The sequence below is a fragment of the Topomyia yanbarensis genome, chromosome 3 (assembly GCF_030247195.1).
Source record: "Topomyia yanbarensis strain Yona2022 chromosome 3, ASM3024719v1, whole genome shotgun sequence".
NCBI classification, from domain to species: domain Eukaryota; kingdom Metazoa; phylum Arthropoda; class Insecta; order Diptera; family Culicidae; genus Topomyia; species Topomyia yanbarensis.
The window spans coordinates 259,706,856-259,731,804 of record NC_080672.1 but is presented as its reverse complement, the minus strand read 5'-3'; the positions used below and the strand labels follow the sequence as shown (position 1 = coordinate 259,731,804).

The 24,949-nt window shown below is 37.0% G+C and overlaps 1 protein-coding gene across 6 annotated transcripts in view; it reads right to left on the bottom strand.

Annotated features, from left to right (window-relative positions):
- The window catches only part of LOC131691509 (triple functional domain protein), a 245,888-nt gene that overhangs the window by 152,179 nt on the left and 68,760 nt on the right, over positions 1–24,949 (bottom strand). For all 6 annotated transcript variants that reach the window (XM_058977989.1, XM_058977991.1, XM_058977990.1 and 3 more), the window contains exon 7: positions 23,100–23,428. In XM_058977989.1, coding sequence (XP_058833972.1) covers positions 23,100–23,428 — 329 coding nt within the window. The remainder of the gene's footprint in view (positions 1–23,099; positions 23,429–24,949) is intronic.

The following is a 24,949-nucleotide window of genomic DNA, read 5'->3' as shown; positions in this document are numbered from 1 at the left end:
ATGCGTCAATAGCAAACATACATACACGAGGCATTTCACGTGGATTTGTCATGCCATAAGCTACGAAGACAGGGTTAAGTAACTTTCCAACATAGAAGTTTCCTTTATGGAAATACGATTGTACAACCAAGGCTATAGAAGCTTTTCCTTTCTGCACAAGGTGGGATAGATTCATAGTTGCTGTACGTTTATGCTGAAAGTGAATTTGTGCTACTTTAACAATAGTCGATCGCAGCACTACAAATTTCATCATCAACACTTGTTGTACAGTAGCTAGAAGATACTAAACACGTTGGCTTAGAATCGCCTATAGCGAACCCCGAAGGGGGCATTAGGGACTAAACTCCATTGTGTCAGTAATTCGCTTAACTTAGTAAGAGTTAGACCCACGACACGAAGTGCGCGACTGGCATATTTTAGTCCTGCCAGCCATTCCGTCCTCGGCACGGAGAATCAACTTGACTTGAAGACTCCTACTTCCGCCTCTTACGACATGGGAACAGGATCCCAGTGGATCAATTCTTGGTTGATATACTTCAATCCGCCGGATGCAACAAGGCCTCTAGGCTGGATTTGTCCGGAGAGAGATAATAGACTGTCATCAACCTCCTAGTAGACCACAGACACATCTGTCCGTAGTCGTCTCTTACAACATGGGAACAGAAATCCAGTTAGTCAATTTTTCGTTGAACAAAAGTCGGACAAAACCAAAAATGTTGCCCAATCTGGCTGAAAATTACATGTTAAGGTAATTTTGGGGTGCTGAGCTCATTTTCAATGTCAAAAGTTAAAAAAAGATGAGATAGATTTTCCCCTACAGTGTTATCAAAACTTTCCTATTAGCATAATACCATTTTTATGATAAATCTTGTTTACTGTTTGGCTATATCAACAACATAATAATTGGATAAATCTACTTTCAATATCTAAGAAGTGTTTGTTTATGTTTTTTTCATTTGTTATTTTGCACTAATCACCATGCTCCTCCATATCAGAAAACATTTAAAATGTCGATTTTCGACCCCTCAGGGCAATATGGGGCAAAGGGGAGACCTTGAACTTAGAAAAATAGAGTTGTATAATTAGTGGCTATTACAAACTGTTTCAGCTGATTGTACAGAATACATATGCTATCAACCCAGTTAAGATATATTTGTAATAACAAAACTTAGTTAGCATCGAATTTGGCAAACATGTTAAAATGATCAACAAAGTTCCTTTGCCTTTTAAAATGAAACTAGCTGTGCTCAAATCGGATTAAAATTGAAAGAGCAACATGTTCTTGAAGTGAAGATAGATACTTTTGAAAATGAATTTCATTAGAATTGTTTCAAACAGCGATGTTTATTGCTATTAAAAATCTAATTCTCATTCGATGGTCACAAAATTTAGAGAATATGTCATTCAATACATAAGAAACCTAGGGAAACAAATGCTACTTTAGAAGGCTGGGATATTATACTATTTTTTATACATATTCGATTTTAACCGTTGTTCGCTTGTACTATCATTAAAATTTTTAGTGATGCTGTAAAGCTGATTTTAATTTTACATTTTGCTCGACAATCCAATTCAGAACTAGCGTGTAAGAAAAATTCTCTTTAAAAATAAAGATACATTTGAACCGACAACTATTGTTATTATAATTGAATGAATGCAACATTGAACAAATGAGTGATGTAGCAAACAACCGAAACATGGTGTTGAATTCAAAAGGGTATAAATTGAAATGAATTTTGTTTTCAAGCTCACCCAAAGATGTCAATATGTTGGAGCCCTGAACATTAGTCCATACTCAACTTGCTCATATCTGCACCAATCGAACGAAAAAGTATTTGATGTGTTATTTGCTTAGTAAACCTTGTTTGAAATTTTTTTCTCGAGAGAACATCAAAATTACTCGAACTTACACATTTAGAAATTATATTTCTTTTTAAGCATAATATACGCAAGTCTTTTTTTGATTGGTTGATTAGGTGCTAAGCTAGTTTTTCGTATTGCGGGATTTTGAGCTCAAAACTAAACATTGAATGGATTTTTTATGCGATTTAGAATTAATGTGGTACACACCCCCCACATAAAAGTACGCTTTCAACTATTACAACACTCCAGGAAACTTGCGGAAATTTTGTGAAATAGTTATAGGTTACACTCAAGTGGCATTATTTTGCTTCGAGATTTATTAACGCTTCAGATTTCTAGCATTTGCGACCAAACTTATTTGATTGTCAAAAGGATTTTTTGCAATTCAATATTATTGCAACAAAAGCTAAATTCTGAAAAGTTCTATAGCACAAGAAACTGTCGGGAGCACGAGGAAATCGACAAACGCACCTAAAAAAATCAATACCCAATGTTTAGGACTACCACTGGCTTAAAAGCTGTAGAAAATGTGATAAGTGTAGAGGAATTAGAAAAAAATAGAATTTCCGTAACTGTACTTATTTTCAAAAGTTTTCGAACGGTTAGTAAAGAAAGCTTCCAACCGAATCGAAAAATCTGCCAAAAGAAGATTACAGCGCTTTCTCTATTATCTTCGCGCTCACACCCGCAGTTTTCCAACTGAGCTGAGTCTCATGTAGAACGTATCCGGAGAATACACAAATCCAACACCAGACCCGACAGCGCTAGAATTAGTGATGATAAAATTCGATTCAGTGCTTCGAAGTGTTACAACTGATTGTCTGTGCCGTCATTGCTGCTGCTACTGTTGTTGTTTCTGTTTTTGTTCAAATATCGGAAAGGCCACCAAGAACAGATACACGCATTTTCGCTGATCGTCTAGTGTACACACAACAGTTTTTTTTTCGATGCTGTTCATTTCTTGGCACTTGATTAAATGGGCCATCGTGAGAAAAAAACAGTGACAAGCGGGGTCGAGAATAAAGGAAAGTAAAATATTTCGTTTCATTTAATTATCATCAAGAGAGCGAAAGTTTCCCTCTTCACTTTTTATTAACACTTCTCTTTACCCTCCAATCGTACGGCGGTGTATTCGTGTTTTTTTCACACCCAACTTCACATGTTCCTTATTCCTTTTCGGGAAAACTTTCAGGAGATTTCCGGTCACTGAACAGTTAAAACGAGGGTTGCATTTCCACCAGCTGTAGCCTGGTCACATACCATTTCTCACGGTACTTGATTTGTAAATAAAGACAACTTTTTCTTTTCACACCGCAACTAGGAGGATTTTATTTTCTTCTAACATGACAATGCACCCATACAGCATCTAAGAATTTTCACGGCCACCTCCCGTATTTTTTTCCCACGGAGGAGATAATAACGCGAAAAACAGGAACTGAATACGTAACAACTATTCTCCAGCAGCAAGAAATATTATATCCGCTGGGTTATCCTTAGACACATACACACAAGCGAACACGCACACCAGACACAAAACTCATTTTTCCCCGATGGTTCATCTTCCGGAAGATCTGCTCCGACTAGGTGGGATAAAGGCGTTAGCGACAGAATTTTCCCAAAATATCAGACACAATTTTCTAGCTGCTAGACCTTTTGACTACTAGTCGGAGGAGGGCGTTGAAGTGGGGCACGCAAGGGTAGCACGTTCCATTCTATACCGTTTTGACAGTTGCGACCGATCGGACATGGCTCTGTGGGAATACTAATTTATGGGGACTTTGGGGGGTCACAAAGCTGCGAAAAAATCAAACGCGAACGAATCTCAATATCAGTTCGCATCAGTCAACTGCGGCTCGGTCAGAGAAGAAAATGCCAAAGCTCTCACTGCGGTGAGCAGACCGATGGTAAAGATAATAGAAATCCACACACGTTGTGAGAGGGAGCGAACTTGGGAGCTCGGTTGACAGTGTATTCGTGACTGGCGGTGTAATGTTGGCGCTACCCCCATGCGTTACATCTGAGATTTTCTCGGGCGAAGGTTCAACCAATCGATGCACCATACCATCATCTCTCGTACTTCTTGTCTCCACAGCCGAGATAGTGACGGCAGGGGAAATGAATGTCATAACCTCTCCTAATGTGATTTTAAGTTGGGCTTGGAGGATTGCGTACTTTACAAGCTCTTGTCACTCAAGATGCATTTAGGGACTATGAAGTGTTACGCAGAATGACGAGAACAGACGACTGGGTGGAAAAGCGGAGATCTTTTCACCTTTAGATAATGCTATCGCAGTGTTAATTTCAGTTGTTTCTGGAATGTTAACAATAAGTTGAATCTACTATTTCGAAATGATTGAAAAAAAATATACACAATAGTATAAACTACTCCCAAAACTAGGCCTTACTTTTTTGGAAATGACAAAAACTCGTTAAATAAAAATATATTGATTTAAAAATTGTTGATAAGGTTCATTCCCGGTATAGTAATAGGAAATACGTCTCAATCCTCTCAATGCCGTATTCGTGTAAAATGTAGGGTACATCACGTTTCATTTGTTCCTAAACTAATGATGAAGTTCGTGCCAACTCAGAATTGGCAGAACCCTCTTAAAAGCTAATGACACATTTCGGCCGTGAAGACTTTCTCTAATGAAGCAACTTTGCAATTGATTGCGACTGAATGTTTTGCTACAACTGAAATATGACAATGTCTTCAAAAAATTTACCAACTACTGACTTTTAGTAAATTAATCCAAAGCTCATAAAACATGTAAAAAATATAGAATAATTCATACACAATACATGTAGTTTACAAATTTTAGGGTAATCACGTTAAGCTAAGAAAAAAGTTGTTTTCTAAATTAATTTTGCGTCTCTGAACATGAAAACAATGTTCATTTTCTTCTCCAATTAAGCGTTTTCGAGATTCTTTTGAAAAACATGTTTTGGTACTGGTACTCTTTGCAGTTATTTGTCACTATCCCGTATAAATATCCGATCGACATAACAAAGTCACAGTTCGAAAGGTAACGGTCTTCTAAAAATGTACAATGTGTGTAAATCAAATACAAGTTTTATTAAAGATTAAAATGATGTTGAATGTTTAACAAGTATCTCTTTTCTCAACATTTCAAATTATTTTTTCCACGTTGGAAGCATGTCACTCATAAAATATACATAAGATCTATATTTTGGAAGATTTTCGACTGTTGGTAACTGGCTTTAACAATACTTTTTTCGCAACTTAATATTTTTGTAAACTAACGGGTGTTCAATAAAAAATGAGAATGATTTCAATACCTTTCTGTAATTAAAGTAGGGGAGACCGGGGCTAGTTGGCGGTGTCTTAAGTTTTCAATTTTTATTGCTTTGATGTAGGTAGATCTTGCAGAATAGAACACGCGGCATGAAGGAGCAGACTTTTGGCAACATTTCTGATTTTTTTGAAAGTGTTTGATGCGTTGTCTCCATTTTTAGAGACAAAAATATGTGACGTGAAAAACCCGCCAACTAACCCCGGCCCCGGTATGAGTGTATACGCCAAAAACTAAGCAATCAAATGGAGATTCAATTATTTCAAGAGTCCTTTTGGAACGTGCTGAATGTCTTTTCGAGAAAAGTGTATATTAACCGACATTTGCTCTTATATTTCAGTTTCAATACCCCGACATTTTGACTTTGACGCGTACTCCCTATTCAAAAGTAAATTTTCGAAATTCTTCATACAATTGGCCGGAATAAATGTCTCCTACATTGGCGAGATACACGATTTTGTTACTTTGGAGTGAATTTCAGAAATAAATTTTTTTGATGACTTTTTTGCACTGTAAATAGCCAACTTGCCCCGCGTGCAGCGCCGCCAACTTACCCCAACCGCATATTTTATTTAAAGCTATTTAAAAAATAACTTTTGTTTGTGGATATGTGTCATGTCTATACGGATACTGAAAGCTCTCTTCACGCGCTATCGAAAAATGTATTCATTCGGTAAATAGATTGAAAATCACCCTAAATAAAGCAAAGTATTTAAAATTTAGAAAATTTACTTGGTATGCTCCAAAACACAATATCACCCACAACTTCCACCAAACAAATCGTTTTGCATTTGGATAACGGGTTTCACTTAACTTGAGGTATACAAGAAGAGGCAGCGCTATATGTCTAATAGAAACCGAGAAAAAGAGATTCCGCCAACTTACTCCAACCGCCAAGTAGCGGCTCCCCTAAAGAGCGTAAATTTTTTCTCTCCTTATCTTGAAGAAAAAAAAATTAATTTAGCAATTAATGAAATAATGCTCTCTGGACTCTCTAGGAAGGGGTGGCATGTTTCGTTTCGCTCGGGTGCTGTCAGTTTAATCGAAGATGGCGTCGAAACAGCAAGCACTCCGCGAGCGTGTTGTATGGTTTTACGAAACGCATGGTCATCGTGGAAAAAAGTTTACGGTAGACCACTTTCGAGAAAAAAAAAATGTACCCGTGAGTACAGTTTACCGGATCCTGTCAACCTTGAGCGTGAAGCGGAAGGCCGGTAGCGAAGATAATGACGAAGAAGAAGAAAGCGTTGAAAAAGCTGTTCGACAACAGGAACGGAATGAGTTTGCGTGACACCGGCTGAAAATATCACTGCTCCCATACCTTTATGCTGAAGAAGACTCGGTCTCCCGAGTACACGGACGAGCAGATAGCGATCGTGAAATCGCAGTGCCGGTGGGTGACGAAGAACTACCGCGGGATGTCATTCGTGCTGGAAGACGAAAGTTACTTTCCGCTCTCCTAGAGCTACATTCCAGGAAATGACAGCTACTATTCCAGCGACAAGTCGGCCCCACCCCTCGAAGTAAAATATAAGTTAAAGCATAAATTTGCTGTACATCGCCATATCGGACAGAGGGATTTCAAAGCCTGGTTTAAGCCGAGCGGTCTGGTCATCAATTAACAAGTGTACCAGGAGGAGTTTCTTGAGAAAATTCTTCTGCCGATCGTAAAGGAGCATCACGCGGATGGGAAGTACGTCTTCTGACCGGACAAGGCATCTTCCCATTACGCCAAGAAGATGCTGGAGTATCTTTAGCAGAAAAAGATACCGTACGTGCCGAAAGAAAGGAACCCGACCAACTTGCCCCAGTGCCGTCCCATTGAGGATTTTTTCGGCTCCCTCAGTGCCCTAGTGTACAAAAATAATTGGCGGGCCAAGGATACGAAGCAGTTGACCACAAGGAAGAACGTCAGTGTCGTCCAGCGCTCTTGTGAGAGCACCCCGACTGAGTTGCGTCGTACGGCTGACCAGGACCCCTTCTTCAATAGAGGAATTCCACGAAGATCCGTCCGAAAATCTTTCAAATCGTGACCGACCATCTTAGATTCCAATGAAACTTTACACATTTTACCGGCATAGAAGCATAAACATTTTTCGCTATTAGTAAGATTATTTTGACTCAAGAGCAATTTTTTAAACGGGCGTACATTTCTACGTGCATAAATTTCAAAAGTTTGTGCGAAAAAATATACACTGAAAAAAATGTGTCATTTTTCATAAAAACCCATTTTTTCTAATTTTTTATATATCGTCGACAAAAACCTAAAGAAAAAAGGAACATTTTGAATATGATTGTATGATGGACAACTTATCGGTAATTTTTTTTCTAACAATAACTATATACACGTTTTTAAATTCCATACCGTAATTTTATTACACAATATAATTCTAAGTATCGTTTTAAATCAAAATGCATTTAACAAAAATCTTCAAAACTGCGATGTTTTCGAGATATTTAGAATTTTATTCCAACATAAACAGTTAATTCGTGTGATTATGTCCTTTTTAGAAGTTATTCGTGTTACCCCACGAAAATCTAATGTTTATCGTTTTAAAGACGTAAAAGAAACTTTTTCAGTGTATTTGGATTATGGAGAAGCTTTCAATAAAAAAGTTTTCCTAACAACAACTTTTGACATATTTTTATAATTCATACTATTTGCAGCGTAGAAAATACAAAAAAAAATGAAAAATGGTTTTTTTAGCAATTTAAATTATTAAAACAAATTTTTGTTTTTATGAAAAATGGCACAACATTTTTTTCAGTGCATATTTTTTTCGTACAGAAATATTCATTCCCTGTAACTCGTTCTCAGAGTTTTGCTGTATAAAATACAATCGAACAAAAAAAATTGAAATTTATGCACGTAGAAATGTCTATGCCCTGTTAAAAAATTGCTCTTGCATCAAAACATTGCAACTGTCAGAGAAAATCAAGGAGATTTATAAACCGAACTCAACTTTAAAGTTTCGTTCGAATCGACGATGGTCATATTTTGTGGTCGGCCGGTTTCTCATGGAATCCCTCAATATTCATTGTCATTTTTTGAAGAATAAACATTTTCTCATTTTTTTTAATGAACACCCGTTACATTCGCTTATCAGCCTGTTGAATCCAAACGTCGTACGGTGAAATCTAGGTTGTAGTAAGCAAGATGAGCGTAGAGAACAGTGCGAGGAGACACAGGACAGATCTTCGGGGATTGACTCCCGATCAGGCGAAATCGAACAGGATACGGTTTGGGGTCTAGAGGATTCCGGCGTGGAAGGTCTCGTTGTGCAAGTCGGACAAATCTCTTCTGCACCCAATTCATAAGTTCCCTGTAAGCTGATGAGAACTCCAAACGCCGAGGTCGCAACCAACTCTAGTAAGCCTTTGACCATCGAATGGATAGTTGTCACGTATCGCGTTGAACATGCGGTGGAAGATTATAACCTACTATTTTCCAATATTAATAATTAGCCAGTTTCTACAACACCAGCTAACGAATGTAGCCAGAAGCTCCTCTAGACGGATTCAGTCGTCGAGAGATCGGACTAAGGAGGTAGAATTTCAAATCATCGGCGTGAACCAGCTTGCACCCCGCACCAAGCAGCGAAGTAGTTTCGTTGAAGAATAATACAAACCGTGGGGTCCCACCATGAGGAACTACAGATTTGTTCGTGTGGCATTGCCATACGTATTAGCCTTCCACATCGGTCAGAATCTATCGAGTCGCTAACGTGGATTCGAACTACTACTTAACAGCAGTTAAGATGTGCCCAAAACTCTCCGTAGTGAACCATTTTTGGTACCGGCGCTCACCACGGTACAATCTGGCGCGACTAAAACAACCACACGTCGCCGCAAGCTACGTGCAATCGCTCGAAACTGCGCTGCCGGAAAAGACCGACAGAAGGAGTGATTCGACGAGGAATTGCAGCAGGCGCTGGAAGAGAAAAACGCTGCAAGGGCAAATGTGTTTGGGAAACGTTTATCGACGACCAAAAAACCTCAATCTTGTGAAATCAAAAGCCAGAAGTCATAGCGACGACAAAAGATTGGCCAGTGGCTTCAAGCAGAACCGCAACCGCTGCGCCCGACATGCCACAAACAAGCTGGAAGTGTCATTTACATCGCATCGATCTGGAAAAAACAAACCGAAATGCCGACTTATAGTTAGTTAGTGACACCAAACGCCACTACCACGGCCAAGGCACGATCCCGGAAACTGTGCACGACGATGCTCAATTAGCTCGATTGCGTGAAAATTAACGACGAAACCTACGTTAACACAGACTTAAAACGGCTTCCTGGCTTTATATGGCAGCCGGAATAGGAAAGACGACAGGCATGACAGTATATGAATCTAACGTAGTTTGCCAAGAAATATCTGGTTAGGTAGACTATCTGTACCTGTGGTTTGAAAATCGATACTGAAACTGCCAACTAAGAAATTTACATGAACGAGTATCTAAAAAATCGTCCGCTACCTTTCCTGAGGCAACATGATTGATCCATGCTGTTTTGACAGGATTTGGCATTCTGTTATTACGAAAAAAATACCATGAAGTGGTATGCAGCCAACAACGTGCCCAATAACAAGAACGCCCCCAACACGCCAGAGCTCCGCCCGATCGAGAAATATAGGGGCCTTGTTATCTAAAAAGACCCAAGAAACTGTGGAAGAAAGCAGCATTTTAACACTCCGGAGGTGGCTGAACCGGTAGCCACTAGTGCTTAGAGACGATTTTTTTTGTCAGAACAACGGGAATTCAGTGCACTAGTGTAACTACCAGAAGATTAACGCAAATTGGCGTTCTGCGGCAAAAAAAATGGACGAGGGTCCTGTACAGAATCTGACGACAAGCAAGACAGTTCTATAAGAAAAATAGTTATATTTTATAAATCAAAACAATAATTCATTGATACGCACTCCTGTATGACTCTTTAAATTATTACGAGTTGTTATGCATAAAATAACTCTATGATCTACAACATTATGGTGCAAATTCGTTTGACTAGAAATAACTATCTTGAACAGGGTATGCCTATTTTGTCATAAAAAAGGATGTATGTAAATTTATTCCGGAACGGAATGTCCTGTACAAAATTACACCAACGCGCATGCCTAGCAGAGCATCGGAATTTTTGAAGGAGAGTTCTGGAGAGGGAGAGACATAAATTCGTTTCATTCCTCTCTGGGAAGCACATACAATGTTGTGAAAAATGTACTTTGAAGCATAATCAAACGCCAGCTCTCGTCTCTTCTTATCAGTGGATGAAACAGACGGAACTTCACAGGGAAATTGCTTCAAGCAATGGGTATGTGGGGGGAAGCATTTACTCACAGCACCAACGGCGTGTAAAAGGGGGGAGGTTGGAAGTCTCAGAACTAAACAAAGATAAAATTTCCTTTTTTATTTTATTGGATGGCATGACTTGTGACATAGTTTGACGAAACATTCTATCTAAAAGCATTTTTATTCTATCGTATAAGATCGTTATTTTAAATTGATTAGTTTATTTGGAAGGATGCTCATGGCAACATATGCCTAATAATCTTGTGAGCAAAAATTACCTAAAATATAAAAAAATTAAATCTGCTGCTAAATATACGTTAAAATTAAAATAAATTTCTTGAAATTAAAATTTCAAATCAAACTATATACTTTAAGGGTAGTCAAAATTTGTCGCATTCAATCGCAATAAAACAAAAGAAGTCCTCGCGTGAAGCAGTTGACTTGCTCCGAACTACGTATGTCACTCGATACGATCAGCGGTTATTTTTGCCGATATCATCTTCACCCGCACGAACAGTACTAAAAATAGCCAAGCGGCTCCATTGAATGTGAAAAGTATTTTCCATCTATAAATTCCTTACGGCTTTGTTCAGTTACGTCTATATATGCTCCTATCATATCGCCAGCACCATCATCATCATCATCACCATCAGCACTAACATCCAACAATCTATTGGCGGCATGAACAGAAAAGCTCCTTCTTCGCTGAAAAGCGGGCAGTAGGAAAAAAACAACCAAAGAGAAGCAAAGTAGAAGCAATCACGTCCAAGAGGTCTCGAAGAGAAGGAATAGAAAGTGAGATAAACCAATAATTTATCACTTGAACTCATTTAAATTTTCCTCCGACATATCGCTCCCGTCTGTGTTCTGGTTCAATCGGTACGGATGGCTGTCAGGATGCATGACATAAGCGGTAATGATTCGCTGAGGTTGAAGTGACGGACGCATGCTTTCCGCACAGTTTCGAGCCTGAGTCGTTTGGAGGGTAGCATATTTCTGTGTGTGCCTTTCTGCCGATGTCATAGACTTAGAGTCAACCCAAGTGCTATCGAGAAAAAGTGGTTGGAGTGCTATGTGGAGAGGCGTTACGCGTCAAGCCTCAACTAGAAGGCACTTTAATGGGAACGCGTGGTAGTGCGTCGCAGAATTGGCGAACGGGATGGTTTCAGTCAGAGATCGAATTTAAAAAAAAAAGAATAAAAGCTTAGGAACATAGTGGCATAGTTGAAGAGTGTAAGAAAAGTAGGGTTCGTTTCATTCAAAATTCAATAAAGATATGACAAGTTTAAAAACGCACGGCGGATGTCTGTTTTTAAAATTTTTATTTTCAAGCATCCATATTATTCAGTTACACCGAACATAATTCCGAGATACCCAAAGATTTCCTTAATTAGAGTATATATAAATACTCTACATAGAATCGAATTAAATTGTAGTTGATGTCGTTCGATTGTTTAGTCGCATGCGTTCCCATAGTGCAACGTTTCGAAGAGATATCTCTTCATCTTTGGGAGAAAGCAGCGTTTGACCATTAATTAGTTATAGTTTTCTCATAATACAAACATTTTGCAAATTTTCGCTGAACTACAAATAGTTTCTTTGCCAAGTAGGATGTAACATTAAATTTCGGTGAGTGACTCTGTTGTATGCTGAAATGTAAATACTATTTTTAGGGAAATAGCAGACAAAAAATAGTTTTGTTTTTTGAAACCTACACAATTACATCGCACACGTCAAATCAGTTTGGACATTAACAAATACAGTTAACTCTCTCTATGTCGATATTCTCTATCTCGATATTTTTTTCTATCTCGATTATTTCGTAGGTCCCTTCAGATCGCATGTATAAAGTATACAGCTTTATATTTGCCTGTATTATTCTCTCTCCATGTCGATGTTTTTTTCTCTCAGGACATCACAAAGCATATGCATAATGAAATGAAAATTGGCGATCAGGGCACTAAATACTATATCAATATTCTGCATGTAGGGGCAGTAAATACGTGATTTGGGATAAAGTGGATATTCAATATGTTCTCCTACGAGACTTTGTAAAACGAATTCATCTTAATCTGCATATATCGAGGTTTTCTAGAAATTATGCATTTTTGGGTTCAAAATTTTGACTTTACCGTGCTATATAAAATATTTAAAATTGCAGCCATCTGTAGTACGGAAATCATACTTTCGTAGTCAAAACAATTTCAATTAGGGAAACATGGGGAGACTTGACCAAGCGCAGAATTCTATTATTGGCTATGACGTGTTCTATTAGGTTCTTAATTTTTTTCAAAAATATTTTTATACTAGTTTCGGTCCGTTAAGGTAATTTTTAAAGTTTGGAATGAAAAATTCTTTTCTTATAGAAAAGATTCCGTATTTAACAAATTTGCGTTAAATGAGGTAATTTCTTATCAAACTTTCTATGGACATATCTAATAATTACTTCTTAAGTACTCATACATTATTTATACTTTATGAGCTAGTAAAATGATTTTACATAAATCGGGGCATTGAAATAGTCATTACTAAAATTTGGACGAGATTGACCGCAATAACTAATGTTGGGCAGACTTGACCAAGATTTTATGGGGAGACATGACCACGTGGCAATAAGCCGAAGAAAGATAATCTTTTTCTGATATTTACTATGCTGTCGTATCTACTGTTAGTGTTAATCACGTCACAAATAAATCCCACATCGAACATCAGTCTATATCTTTTTGTACTAGTAAACAAAGTTAGTAGTAATATGGCTGATTTCGTGACGTGTTAATATGCAATGTAAGCAGTACAGTTAATCCTTAAAAGGAAATGCATTAAACACAGTCGAAATTTATGAGACGCAACCCTTTTATATTTTTTACTGCTACCTGATGACCTCGACAATAAGGAAAAAAAGGATTGCAGTATTATTTATGTCATTATTTTTTGTTCTGATTTTTCAAAACTCTCTTGGTCAAGTCTTCCCAGGCCTTGGTCGATCTCAGACAAACTTTTATAACTTTTGAAAAAGTAAAATACAAATTCCGTAAAAAATCATGAACACGAACAATACCTTTTTACATTATATCTCAATGACTTTGGAAAGATTGAAAACATTTTTAGAGATTTATGCAGGTTTAGCTGTTCCCGTACATGTGGGGCAGAATGATAATAAGGGATTCCTTCTCAAACAGCAAACCTGATGTTTTGCAGTGCGTATGCACTTTACCTCGTCGTCTGCCACCCTACTCCCCCCAATACGAGCATCTATCTTCATTTCCCGGTATGAAATATGATGTCCTGAAGGAAAAGTTGTCTCAAAAAAAATCAGTGTGCTATATGTCGATGGTCCCTTCAATATCGACAATAGAGAGAGTTAACTGTATATCAGATTAGTAGAAGATCTTATGACGCAGCTTAGAAATTAATGTTATAAAACGCTAGGTTATCATTTTCAGGATCCTTAAACAATGTAGTATATGTCCGGTCTATTTTAGAATATTGTAGTATTGTTTGATCACCTCAAATAAAAACACGAAGCACCAGTTGAGTCAATGCAAAAGCAGTTTCTATTATATGTACTACGTTATTAAAGGTGTGCAGCATTCCCTCTTCCATCTTGTGGAGCACATTGCATTGTACGCTGATAAACATTCAAACATTGAAAGATCGTGGAATGGATCGAAGCAAATGATGTGAACACAATCTGAGTTTCTGAATATATCCCAACAACTGATGACAAACTGTTACTCTGAAGTTGAGATATAAGTGAAATTACAGATGATTTTTTTTCGTATGGATTGAGTATTCGCGATGTGAATGTTTAGTGTTGTACATTTAGTGAAGGTGCAAATACAACATAGGCTTTCGGAAGTCGTCCTTATCAATTTCCATCGTGAGACATACAACAATGATAACGTTCAACAAATTGAACTAAGCAAAACATTGATTTAGCAAAACTCGTGTTTGTTTGTGAGAACTTGACCGTCTATATCGACCGACTTCGCAGCCGATTCTTAGTGTACAGGACAATTGCAATACTAGTGCTACGGTCTTTCTGAACACTAAGAATCGTTCCTCGTGCATATGGACACCATTTGAATGGTTGGCACCCAAAAGGAACTAACCCACATTTTTTTTCGAAACTGACTTCTTCACGCAGGGATATTTGAAGAAATTGAATCAACAGTAACATTTTTGAACTCAACAACTTGATACATCTATTTCAATTATAATTAAAATTGAATCAACAATACTCGTGTAAAAATAAATTCAAAACATATTTTTTTGTATACTATGTTGCGTTTCGGCTTCGCCTCATCAGAAACCGACACTAACGTATTGTCGGAATAGATTAGCGCCGGCTTGACGCAAATCCCTTAAAACTAAAACACACTATGTGTTTCAATCAAACGACTGATCAAACGTGATGTCCCGTTAGAGCAGAAGTTCTGTTTATGCCGATGAGACACAAGTGAAGCCGAAACTTGTCTTGGCTTAGCAGGCCTATGCGAAAGCACTATGCTATATTTCACCCTAAGGAGGAAAATTTGGTAAAAATCCAAAATTTCTCACTAGGGTGAAAATTTGTTGGTATAAACCAGTCTTTGTACAGGAGGGCACAAATCCTTATTTCATACTATGTTGCGTTTCGGCTTCGCCTCATCAGAAACCGACACTAACGTATTGTCGGAATAGATTAGCGCCGGCTTGACGCAAATCCCTTAAAACTAAAACACACTATGTGTTTCAATCAAACGACTGATCAAACGTGATGTCCCGTTAGAGCAGAAGTTCTGTTTATGCCGATGAGACACAAGTGAAGCCGAAACTTGTCTTGGCTTAGCAGGCCTATGCGAAAGCACTATGCTATATTTCACCCTAAGGAGGAAAATTTGGTAAAAATCCAAAATTTCTCACTAGGGTGAAAATTTGTTGGTATAAACCAGTCTTTGTACAGGAGGGCACAAATCCTTATTTCATACTATGTTGCGTTTCGGCTTCGCCTCATCAGAAACCGACACTAACGTATTGTCGGAATAGATTAGCGCCGGCTTGACGCAAATCCCTTAAAACTAAAACACACTATGTGTTTCAATCAAACGACTGATCAAACGTGATGTCCCGTTAGAGCAGAAGTTCTGTTTATGCCGATGAGACACAAGTGAAGCCGAAACTTGTCTTGGCTTAGCAGGCCTATGCGAAAGCACTATGCTATATTTCACCCTAAGGAGGAAAATTTGGTAAAAACCAAAATTTCTCACTAGGGTGAAAATTTGTTGGTATAAACCAGTCTTTGTACAGGAGGGCACAAATCCTTATTTCATACTATGTTGCGTTTCGGCTTCGCCTCATCAGAAACCGACACTAACGTATTGTCGGAATAGATTACCGCCGGCTTGACGCAAATCCCTTAAAACTAAAACACACTATGTGTTTCAATCAAACGACTGATCAAACGTGATGTCCCGTTAGAGCAGAAGTTCTGTTTATGCCGATGAGACACAAGTGAAGCCGAAACTTGTCTTGGCTTAGCAGGCCTATGCGAAAGCACTATGCTATATTTCACCCTAAGGAGGAAAATTTGGTAAAAACCAAAATTTCTCACTAGGGTGAAAATTTGTTGGTATAAACCAGTCTTTGTACAGGAGGGCACAAATCCTTATTTCATACTATGTTGCGTTTCGGCTTCGCCTCATCAGAAACCGACACTAACGTATTGTCGGAATAGATTAGCGCCGGCTTGACGCAAATCCCTTAAAACTAAAACACACTATGTGTTTCAATCAAACGACTGATCAAACGTGATGTCCCGTTAGAGCAGAAGTTCTGTTTATGCCGATGAGACACAAGTGAAGCCGAAACTTGTCTTGGCTTAGCAAGCCTATGCGAAAGCACTATGCTATATTTCACCCTAAGGAGGAAAATTTGGTAAAAACCAAAATTTCTCACGAGGGTGAAAATTTGTTGGTATAAACCAGTCTTTGTACAGGAGGGCACAAATCCTTATTTCATACTATGTTGCGTTTCGGCTTCGCCTCATCAGAAACCGACACTAACGTATTGTCGGAATAGATTTGCGCCGGCTTGACGCAAATCCCTTAAAACTAAAACACACTATGTGTTTCAATCAAACGACTGATCAAACGTGATGTCCCGTTAGAGCAGAAGTTCTGTTTATGCCGATGAGACACAAGTGAAGCCGAAACTTGTCTTGGCTTAGCAGGCCTATGCGAAAGCACTATGCTATATTTCACCCTAAGTTTTTACCAAATTTTCCTCCTTAGGGTGAAATATAGCATAGTGCTTTCGCATAGGCCTGCTAAGCCAAGACAAGTTTCGGCTTCACTTGTGTCTCATCGGCATAAACAGAACTTCTGCTCTAACGGGACATCACGTTTGATCAGTCGTTTGATTGAAACACATAGTGTGTTTTAGTTTTAAGGGATTTGCGTCAAGCCGGCGCTAATCTATTCCGACAATACGTTAGTGTCGGTTTCTGATGAGGCGAAGCCGAAACGCAACATAGTATGAAATAAGGATTTGTGCCCTCCTGTACAAAGACTGGTTTATACCAACAAATTTTCACCCTAGTGAGAAATTTTGGTTTTTACCAAATTTTCCTCCTTAGGGTGAAATATAGCATAGTGCTTTCGCATAGGCCTGCTAAGCCAAGACAAGTTTCGGCTTCACTTGTGTCTCATCGGCATAAACAGAACTTCTGCTCTAACGGGACATCACGTTTGATCAGTCGTTTGATTGAAACACATAGTGTGTTTTAGTTTTAAGGGATTTGCGTCAAGCCGGCGCTAATCTATTCCGACAATACGTTAGTGTCGGTTTCTGATGAGGCGAAGCCGAAACGCAACATAGTATGAAATAAGGATTTGTGCCCTCCTGTACAAAGACTGGTTTATACCAACAAATTTTCACCCTAGTGAGAAATTTTGGTTTTTACCAAATTTTCCTCCTTAGGGTGAAATATAGCATAGTAATATTTTTTTGGTTTCAGGAATATATTGCCCATTCAACAAAACAAATCGTTGATGTATTTTGTCAGCGAATAGAACTAGAATCGTTAGCAAAGTGACCGCCTGAATATCCAAAAGCTAAAATGAGTTCTATGCTAATTTTTTTCGTAGTGTAGACAAATTTTGGTAAAAGCTATTTTTCTCTACCCACAACAATTGCGCGCAATTGTTGTGGAATTTGCGTGTCGGCCTTGTCTCATCAGAATTCGACACTAACTTAGTAACAGGACTAAGTTAGCGCCCGATTGTTTCCATTTTTGGAGCTAGCGTCAATCCGGCACTAGCTTAGTCCTCGGATTCTGATGAGACGAAGTCGAACCGAAAATTCTAAAACTAATTGGATATATCTATTTCAGAAATAACAATTTTTTTTGCTTTGAAAAATAGATTGTTTATTCAGCAAAAAATGGTTGGGATAGTTGTCAGTGAATATATCTAGCATCATTAGCAATAAACCCTGAATATTCAAAAACTAAAATGAGCTGATAGGAAGAATTTGGCCAGTAACTTGTGATGGGAGAAGTATCATCTGAGATCATAGCAATCGGTGAAATTTTGAATAAATTTGGGTTGTCCAGAGATTTATCGGTGAGTAATTTATTATTTATTTGTGAAAATTCTTTCAGAGTATTATTGAAATTATGTTTCACGAATAAATTTACGCTATATATCATGCACATAAAATGAACCCTAAAAATCAATCCTATGGAAATTTACATTATTCTGGTCGAGGATTGCGCACTATTCATTCAACTTTCAACCAATAAATCTTTTACACGATTTTATACGAAATGGTGTTGAGCAGAGAGAAAAACTCACTGCGTTATACACGAGCTGCAGCACAATGCGCATGGATTGTTCACGCTCACGCGAAACTTGCAATCACGTGTATGTTTTGCTTTAGCTCAGTCAGTAAGGGGGCGTCATTGGTAAGTCAATGATTGTCGGTTCAAGTCTTGGTATTATTCCACGGACTTTTTTTGTTGATGTCGGTAGGGTCACCAAAACATACGTAAGTTATTTATAGCACGATTTGTGGCCCATGTAAAATTATTCACACGCATAATTTTACACTATTGGTCGCATTCCCTTTACGTGCATTATAGTTAGAATAATTTTAGTTGGAATTTTTTATCTGTGTAGTTTATTTCGATTCAACGAATAAAACTTGTTGCTTCAAGAATTTTTGTATTATTTCAATGAAGAAATATTACTGATTCAACCAACAAAAGTGATTGATTTAGAAACTAAGATTTATTGCTTCAAAGATTTTTGTCGTATTTCAAAGAAACATATTTGTTGGTTTTACTAAGAAAAATGGTTGATCCAGCAAATAAACATTTGCACTCAAGCATTTTTTCGTGATCTCAAAAAAAAATTGCTCGATCCTATATTGTCTATATTTTAAAAACAAAGCAATATTTCATTAAATTACATAATAAAAATCAGTCTTCCCAAATGAACAACGTACACATTTTTCAAACACGCTATGTCGTACCCGAATACGTGCACATGTTCGCCTGCACAACCGAGCTCCATGAATGTGCACGGTGTGCGTACACATAAGTTCGTGGCACCAGTTTTCTTTTTCTCTCTCATTATCACTAGCGTTGACTCTCTTTGCCTTGTGCGAATCTTTCTCGTGTACGCACCCGGTGTACGTCATACGTACGAACCCGGTCGTACGAACCTGTACATCGCGACGAAGCATGTTTGAGGATGAACGCGTGCACGAAATGTTGTGCTCAGGTACAAAACTTGACGATATGCATGGGAAGTCTGATATAAATTGATAGTGTCAACAATATTTACCGTTAGCCGGGAAATAACATGTTTACTAGGGTGTCCCAAAATGACATCATGTTAAAATAGACATCGGGCTCACTTCTTAAAGGAACGGTTTGGGTATCAGGACCACTTTCTTCTTCGGAGTGAATTTGCTAAAACGCTCCCTACTGGTGGCGAATTTTGATTTTTCGAAAAATGGGCCGATTTTGGGTAAAATTTCAAATTCATGCTTGTTGAAGTGCTTTTGAACTGTCTTGGATTTTTTTCAGCATTTTTTTATTTTTCTGGAGATCAAAATGGAAAAGTTTGGTTAGTTAGTTTGAACAAATTTTGAAGTATAAGAGCGGCTGAACCATTAAAACTTGGTAAAAAGTGTAATTTTTGGTGTTTTCATTAGTTGTTCTTCAAAACTGGGTATCTACATTTTTTTAAAAGTATAGAGAACACTTCAAATTGTTGAGCCGAATAAAGGGGCGTAATTTTGTTGAAGAAAATGTATAGCTACGGTAAAAGGGATTTAAGTTATATAATTTTTTGTTATATAACCTTCGACATTTTTGCAATTCATCAAAAATAATAATGTTCCAAAAAATAAAACAATTCGAATGTGGTTAGACCACATACTGCTTTTCGGAAAATAGAAGGAAAATGATTTAGAACGGCGTTTTCTGTTTGTCTTTAGTTCGTCAGGATCGGGTTTAATAAGAATTTGATGATTTTTTGCACCATCAATTATAAAAATAATGATAACTTTACTAATGATGCCAAGTCTCTAATTATTTTTAGAAAAGTTAATCCTCCATAGTTACTTCTTGGAGGCTTATTCACCAAAATTAATATACTAGAAGATGCGCTGTATTCTGTTGTAAAACTTTTTCGAAAATACAAAGCCTTCAAAATTGACTATTTCGGAATTGTGTGATCTAAAACGTAAAGATAAGTTTTTCAACATTGACTCCACCCTTCTGCATTTTTCTTCACTCTAAGGTACCTAACATGGGAATGGGACTTTATATACATAATCTGAATGCGTTTGTCAATTCGGCATACAAATATACGCCATAACTTGCCACTAACTCGACATATTTGTTTAATTTTCATGATTTTAAACACCGCTAGGTGGTTATTAATATAACAAATAATTTAAAAAAAAATCAAATGCTCATAAAAACAGATTCTGATGTAGTAGAGACAAGAAGAAAACGCAATTTTTCATCATTTTCCTCCTATTTTACGAAAAACAAAATGCACACTGAAATTGTTTTATTTTGTAGAACAGTGTTATTTTTTTAGAATAGCATAAAATGTCAAAAGGTTATCTAGTAAAAACTTAAATAACTCATACCCCACTAGTCGTAGCAATACACTTTCTTCAGCGAAATTACGCCCTTTTATTCGGCTCAACTATTTGAAGTGTTCCCAGTTTTGAAGAACAACTAATAAAAAACACCAAAAATTACACTTTTACTAAATTTTAAAATAAATATCAGCCGCTCTTATACTTCAAAATTTGTTCAAACTAACCAACCAAACTTTCCCATTTTGATCTCCAGAAAAATAAAAAAAATGCTGAAAAAAATCTAAGACAGTTCAGAAGCACTTTAACAAGCATGAATTTGAAATATTACCCAAAAATGGCCCACTTTTCGAAAAATCAAAATTCGCCACCAGTAGGAAGCGTTTTAGAAAATTCACTCCGAAGAAGAAAGTGGTCCTGATACCCTAACCTTTCATTTAAGAAGTGAGCCCGATGACTTTTTTAACGTGATGTCATTTTGGGACACCCTAATGTTTCCAGCAAATTATTAAAATTTAAAAAAAATATTTCTGCTGTTTGCATTTTTTATTGTTTGAGAAGTTTGAAAATAATGATGAGTCTAAACGGGAATAACCATTGATGGTGTCTTATGAGATCTCGAATCTCGTTCATTTTTTGAGCTTATAAGAAAAAGTAGTCTATCAGTTCAAAATCTAGATGTTTTAGGTTTAAGCTCGTATGCCGGGAAACTCGAAATATAATCGATTTCAAATTGAATCGCTTTTGTACGTTGACAATTCGGCCGGTCCCTGATGGTGAGTGCCGCTCAAATTCTTGCTATTTATGAACATTTTTGATCGAATATTTGTTTCTTGTACGTATGTATATTGTTAGGCGTACTTTTTCTGAAATTCCAGTGAAAGTGTCATGTCTGTATATTGATTTTTTGTGGTGAGTTAACACGGTCATTTTCCATATAAACTGCACAGAAAAAAATATTTTTTAATATTACATTTATTTTCATGCACATATTTGGAGCATGAATATAAATGTAAAATTAGGTTCCACCACAAATACACAACTTGTCGTGCTTTCTTCAACGAATTTCATTATAATTTTACACGTTGATTGAATATTACAGTTTCACTGAACGGGATACCAATGTAATGTATTTTTAATCCAATATTGCTGTAATGACATGTAATATTACGCGAACAAAATTGTAAAATCATATGCCTTCTGATGCTCCCATTGAATGCATCGAATTCAACTTAATTTTCAATCAAATTTTTGATTCAAGCTTTGTATGTTTACATTCGTATTGATTTACATGTCGTTTAAATTTAATTATTTTTGGTGTGTGGTACCACCATGATATCAAGATGATGCAAAACTTATTAAAATGAATGCAACATTACATTATTTTGCATAACACTAATGGCCAATCAAGTCTTATATTGTTGCATGATTTTAGTGTGGTGCACCAATAAAAAAATAAGAAATGACGGTTGCTACCTTAATTAGGCGTAGAAGCCACTGCTGCAACTAATGGTACAAGTTTCAATTTAAGTTCAAGTCATGCAAATCGTGCACGTGAGGAATTTAAGGTCATCATGTTGATGGGTCACTGCGTGTTTACGTCGTAGTAATTACATGGGGACATGATTTTCTTCAATTTACGTCCTTGAATATGATATCAAGCAATGAGCTGCTTTCGATCAGACATACGAGCTGGAGAACTTTCTTCCCGTGTGTGTTTAGGATGCGTAAACCGCTCTTCCTATTATAAGGCCATCATAATCATCAGTACATATGTTAACTTACCTTTTGTTTACTTTTCCAATGCAACGGCACATGTTCGGAATTTATGATGACAGATTATGTGAATGAAAACAGAAATAATGAAAACGCTTATTGCTATTCAACAAAGTTGCACAAAGGCATATGAATGCAAAATACATCGTACCCCTTGGCACAATTTGCTTTTTAAAATAATCAAATGTCCATTTGAATTAGCAAAGTCTAAATTACAGCTAATGAGGAATGGATTCAACCTAACAAATTAACCGGATTTTCGATTTAAGCTATAATTATAAAAATGGATTAAATCCGATATAGTTTCATGCGCCTTATTGGGATATCAAAGATAATATTTTGTGTAATTTGAATGTAAAATTTAACAATCGGATTGTTTTGTTCTAACTTTGCCAAAGCTTTGCATTCTAAAAATATTCCCCAATAATTTTCATTCTCTAGAGACACATAAAACTAACAATACAAATCCTTCGCACAATGAATAGCAACACAAACTAAAAGCGATGCACGGAAAGCATCTATTATTGTCCATGTTATTCTAAAAATAGCGAGCGATAGTATGGACAGTATTAATGTGCAGGATAATCGCTATTTCATTCGAATCCCGGAATGCATCTCATCGCTCGTGCAGACTCTCGATGTTCATTGCTACGATGGGGAAATTTGTCACAGTTCATCACACGGTGTCAGGAAAAATCAATAACATTATTTTTTTTGCAAATATCCTGCAATATTGGTCGTAAAAAATAGCATCACCTACCTTTTCACTATCGGTGGTATTTCCAGAACCGAAGCTCGCCAAAGAACTTCCGTCCTGGTCGTTCTCGTTCAGCGTGTCATCGATATCCTTCGATAGGCGCTGACCAAGCTGCTTGCTACCCACCTTCGCTGGCGATTTAAGGAGTGAAAACGAAGTGCCCGAGAAGTATGTCTCCTGTATCACTTCACGCAAACGTTTCACCCACATTTGCTTAGTCTCGAGACTGTTTGCTTTCAGCACGATCCGGTAGTCGGACAGCATGGGGGCACGACCAGTCCAGATGGCAAACTTACACTCGTCGCCCTCGATATGTTCGGTTACACCAAAATCTGCAATAAACATTTTGGAGATATTACTTTTGTGCTATTTTTTGGATCGATATAATTAATCACTGCATATTTAGTTTTTTTATATATTTCTCTTGCATGTTAGCTGAGAGAATTAGGATTATTTCCCAACATTTTTTAATTATAAATGTAACTAAAAACTGATAAATTCTATCTAGTGTGATTGCTCCTATAGTTGAGGTGTACCAATAGTTTCAGTAGTGGGTTATACGCCTAAGGTACCAACCATCAACAAATATTTTTTTATCGATTCATCGCACTAAAATTATGCGACAATAAATCTGTTATCCTTGAAATTTGCTCAAATAGCTATTGAAAAAACGATTTTCTTTGAATTTTGAGCTCCCTTGCACCTATAGTTGATATAGTGTACCTATAGTTGCAAGTCCCATAAGAAATCAATGGGATTTGCAACAATAGGAACCGAAATTGGCTATCGCTTTACTATTGGTACATGTGTTCCTATAGTCTACAAGCGGTTTTGAATACATAAACTGGATATTAACCATCTTTATATTTTTCCTATGAAGCAGGGATTGAAAACTTTCCTTTAATATATTAACATTGCCCATAGGTCTATTCATCGATTTTTTAGCAAAAGTTTTCCTTAAGTATGCGACTATTGGTACATCCACCCTATCGCAAGTTTTTGGGAAAATATCTGAGCTTTCATAAAGAAATAAAATAAAGAGATGAATTCTTATTTGAAAAAAAAACTGTGCAGTTATTTTTGAAAAAGAAATTTCAGTGAACAAAACCTCTAACACTCTGGGTATGTATACTGGAGGTTTTGTGTATTTGACAAGGTGTAGAATTTTAGAATTGAGCGTTGCTTTTGCGATTTTGGTTTTATAAATAGCAAACATGTTAGAAAAATAATATTTCATCATTAAATCTTTAAGAATACGCCAGCACTAAAGAATTACTCATATTATTATTTCACAAAAAATGTCGAAAAAAGTATGCTCTACAAACAAAAATGAAGTGGCACGGGATGACAGCTGAAATTTTGTTTGGGAAATTTCGTGAGATCTTTATAGCAACGTAGAAAAGTAGCCAATCCTGAGCGTTACTTCTAGTAAAGCCTGTAAAAACAATTTTTTTGCCTTTGAATAATACGTTTAACTAATAAGTAATGTGTATCTTTCTTTTAGTATTATTATTGTATATTTACAAAAATCTCAAGATAAAACTTAAAGGAATATTGTAAAAATGTTTCCCGGAAAGAATGTTTCCCTGAAATGTCATACAACGCCATACACAAACGTTGTGATGATGAGAAAGGAGTGTCTGGGTAGTAAACGCAACGTCGCACAGTGGTGGCTCTTCAAACAAAAGTCGGACAAAACCTCAAATGTTACCTAATTTGGCTGAAAATCACAATTTAAGCTAATTTTGAGGTGCTGAGCTCATTTTTGATGTCAAAAGTCGTAAAATATTAAATGCATTTTTCCATACAGTGTCATTGAACCTTTCTTATAACTATGATCCCGTTTTCATGAT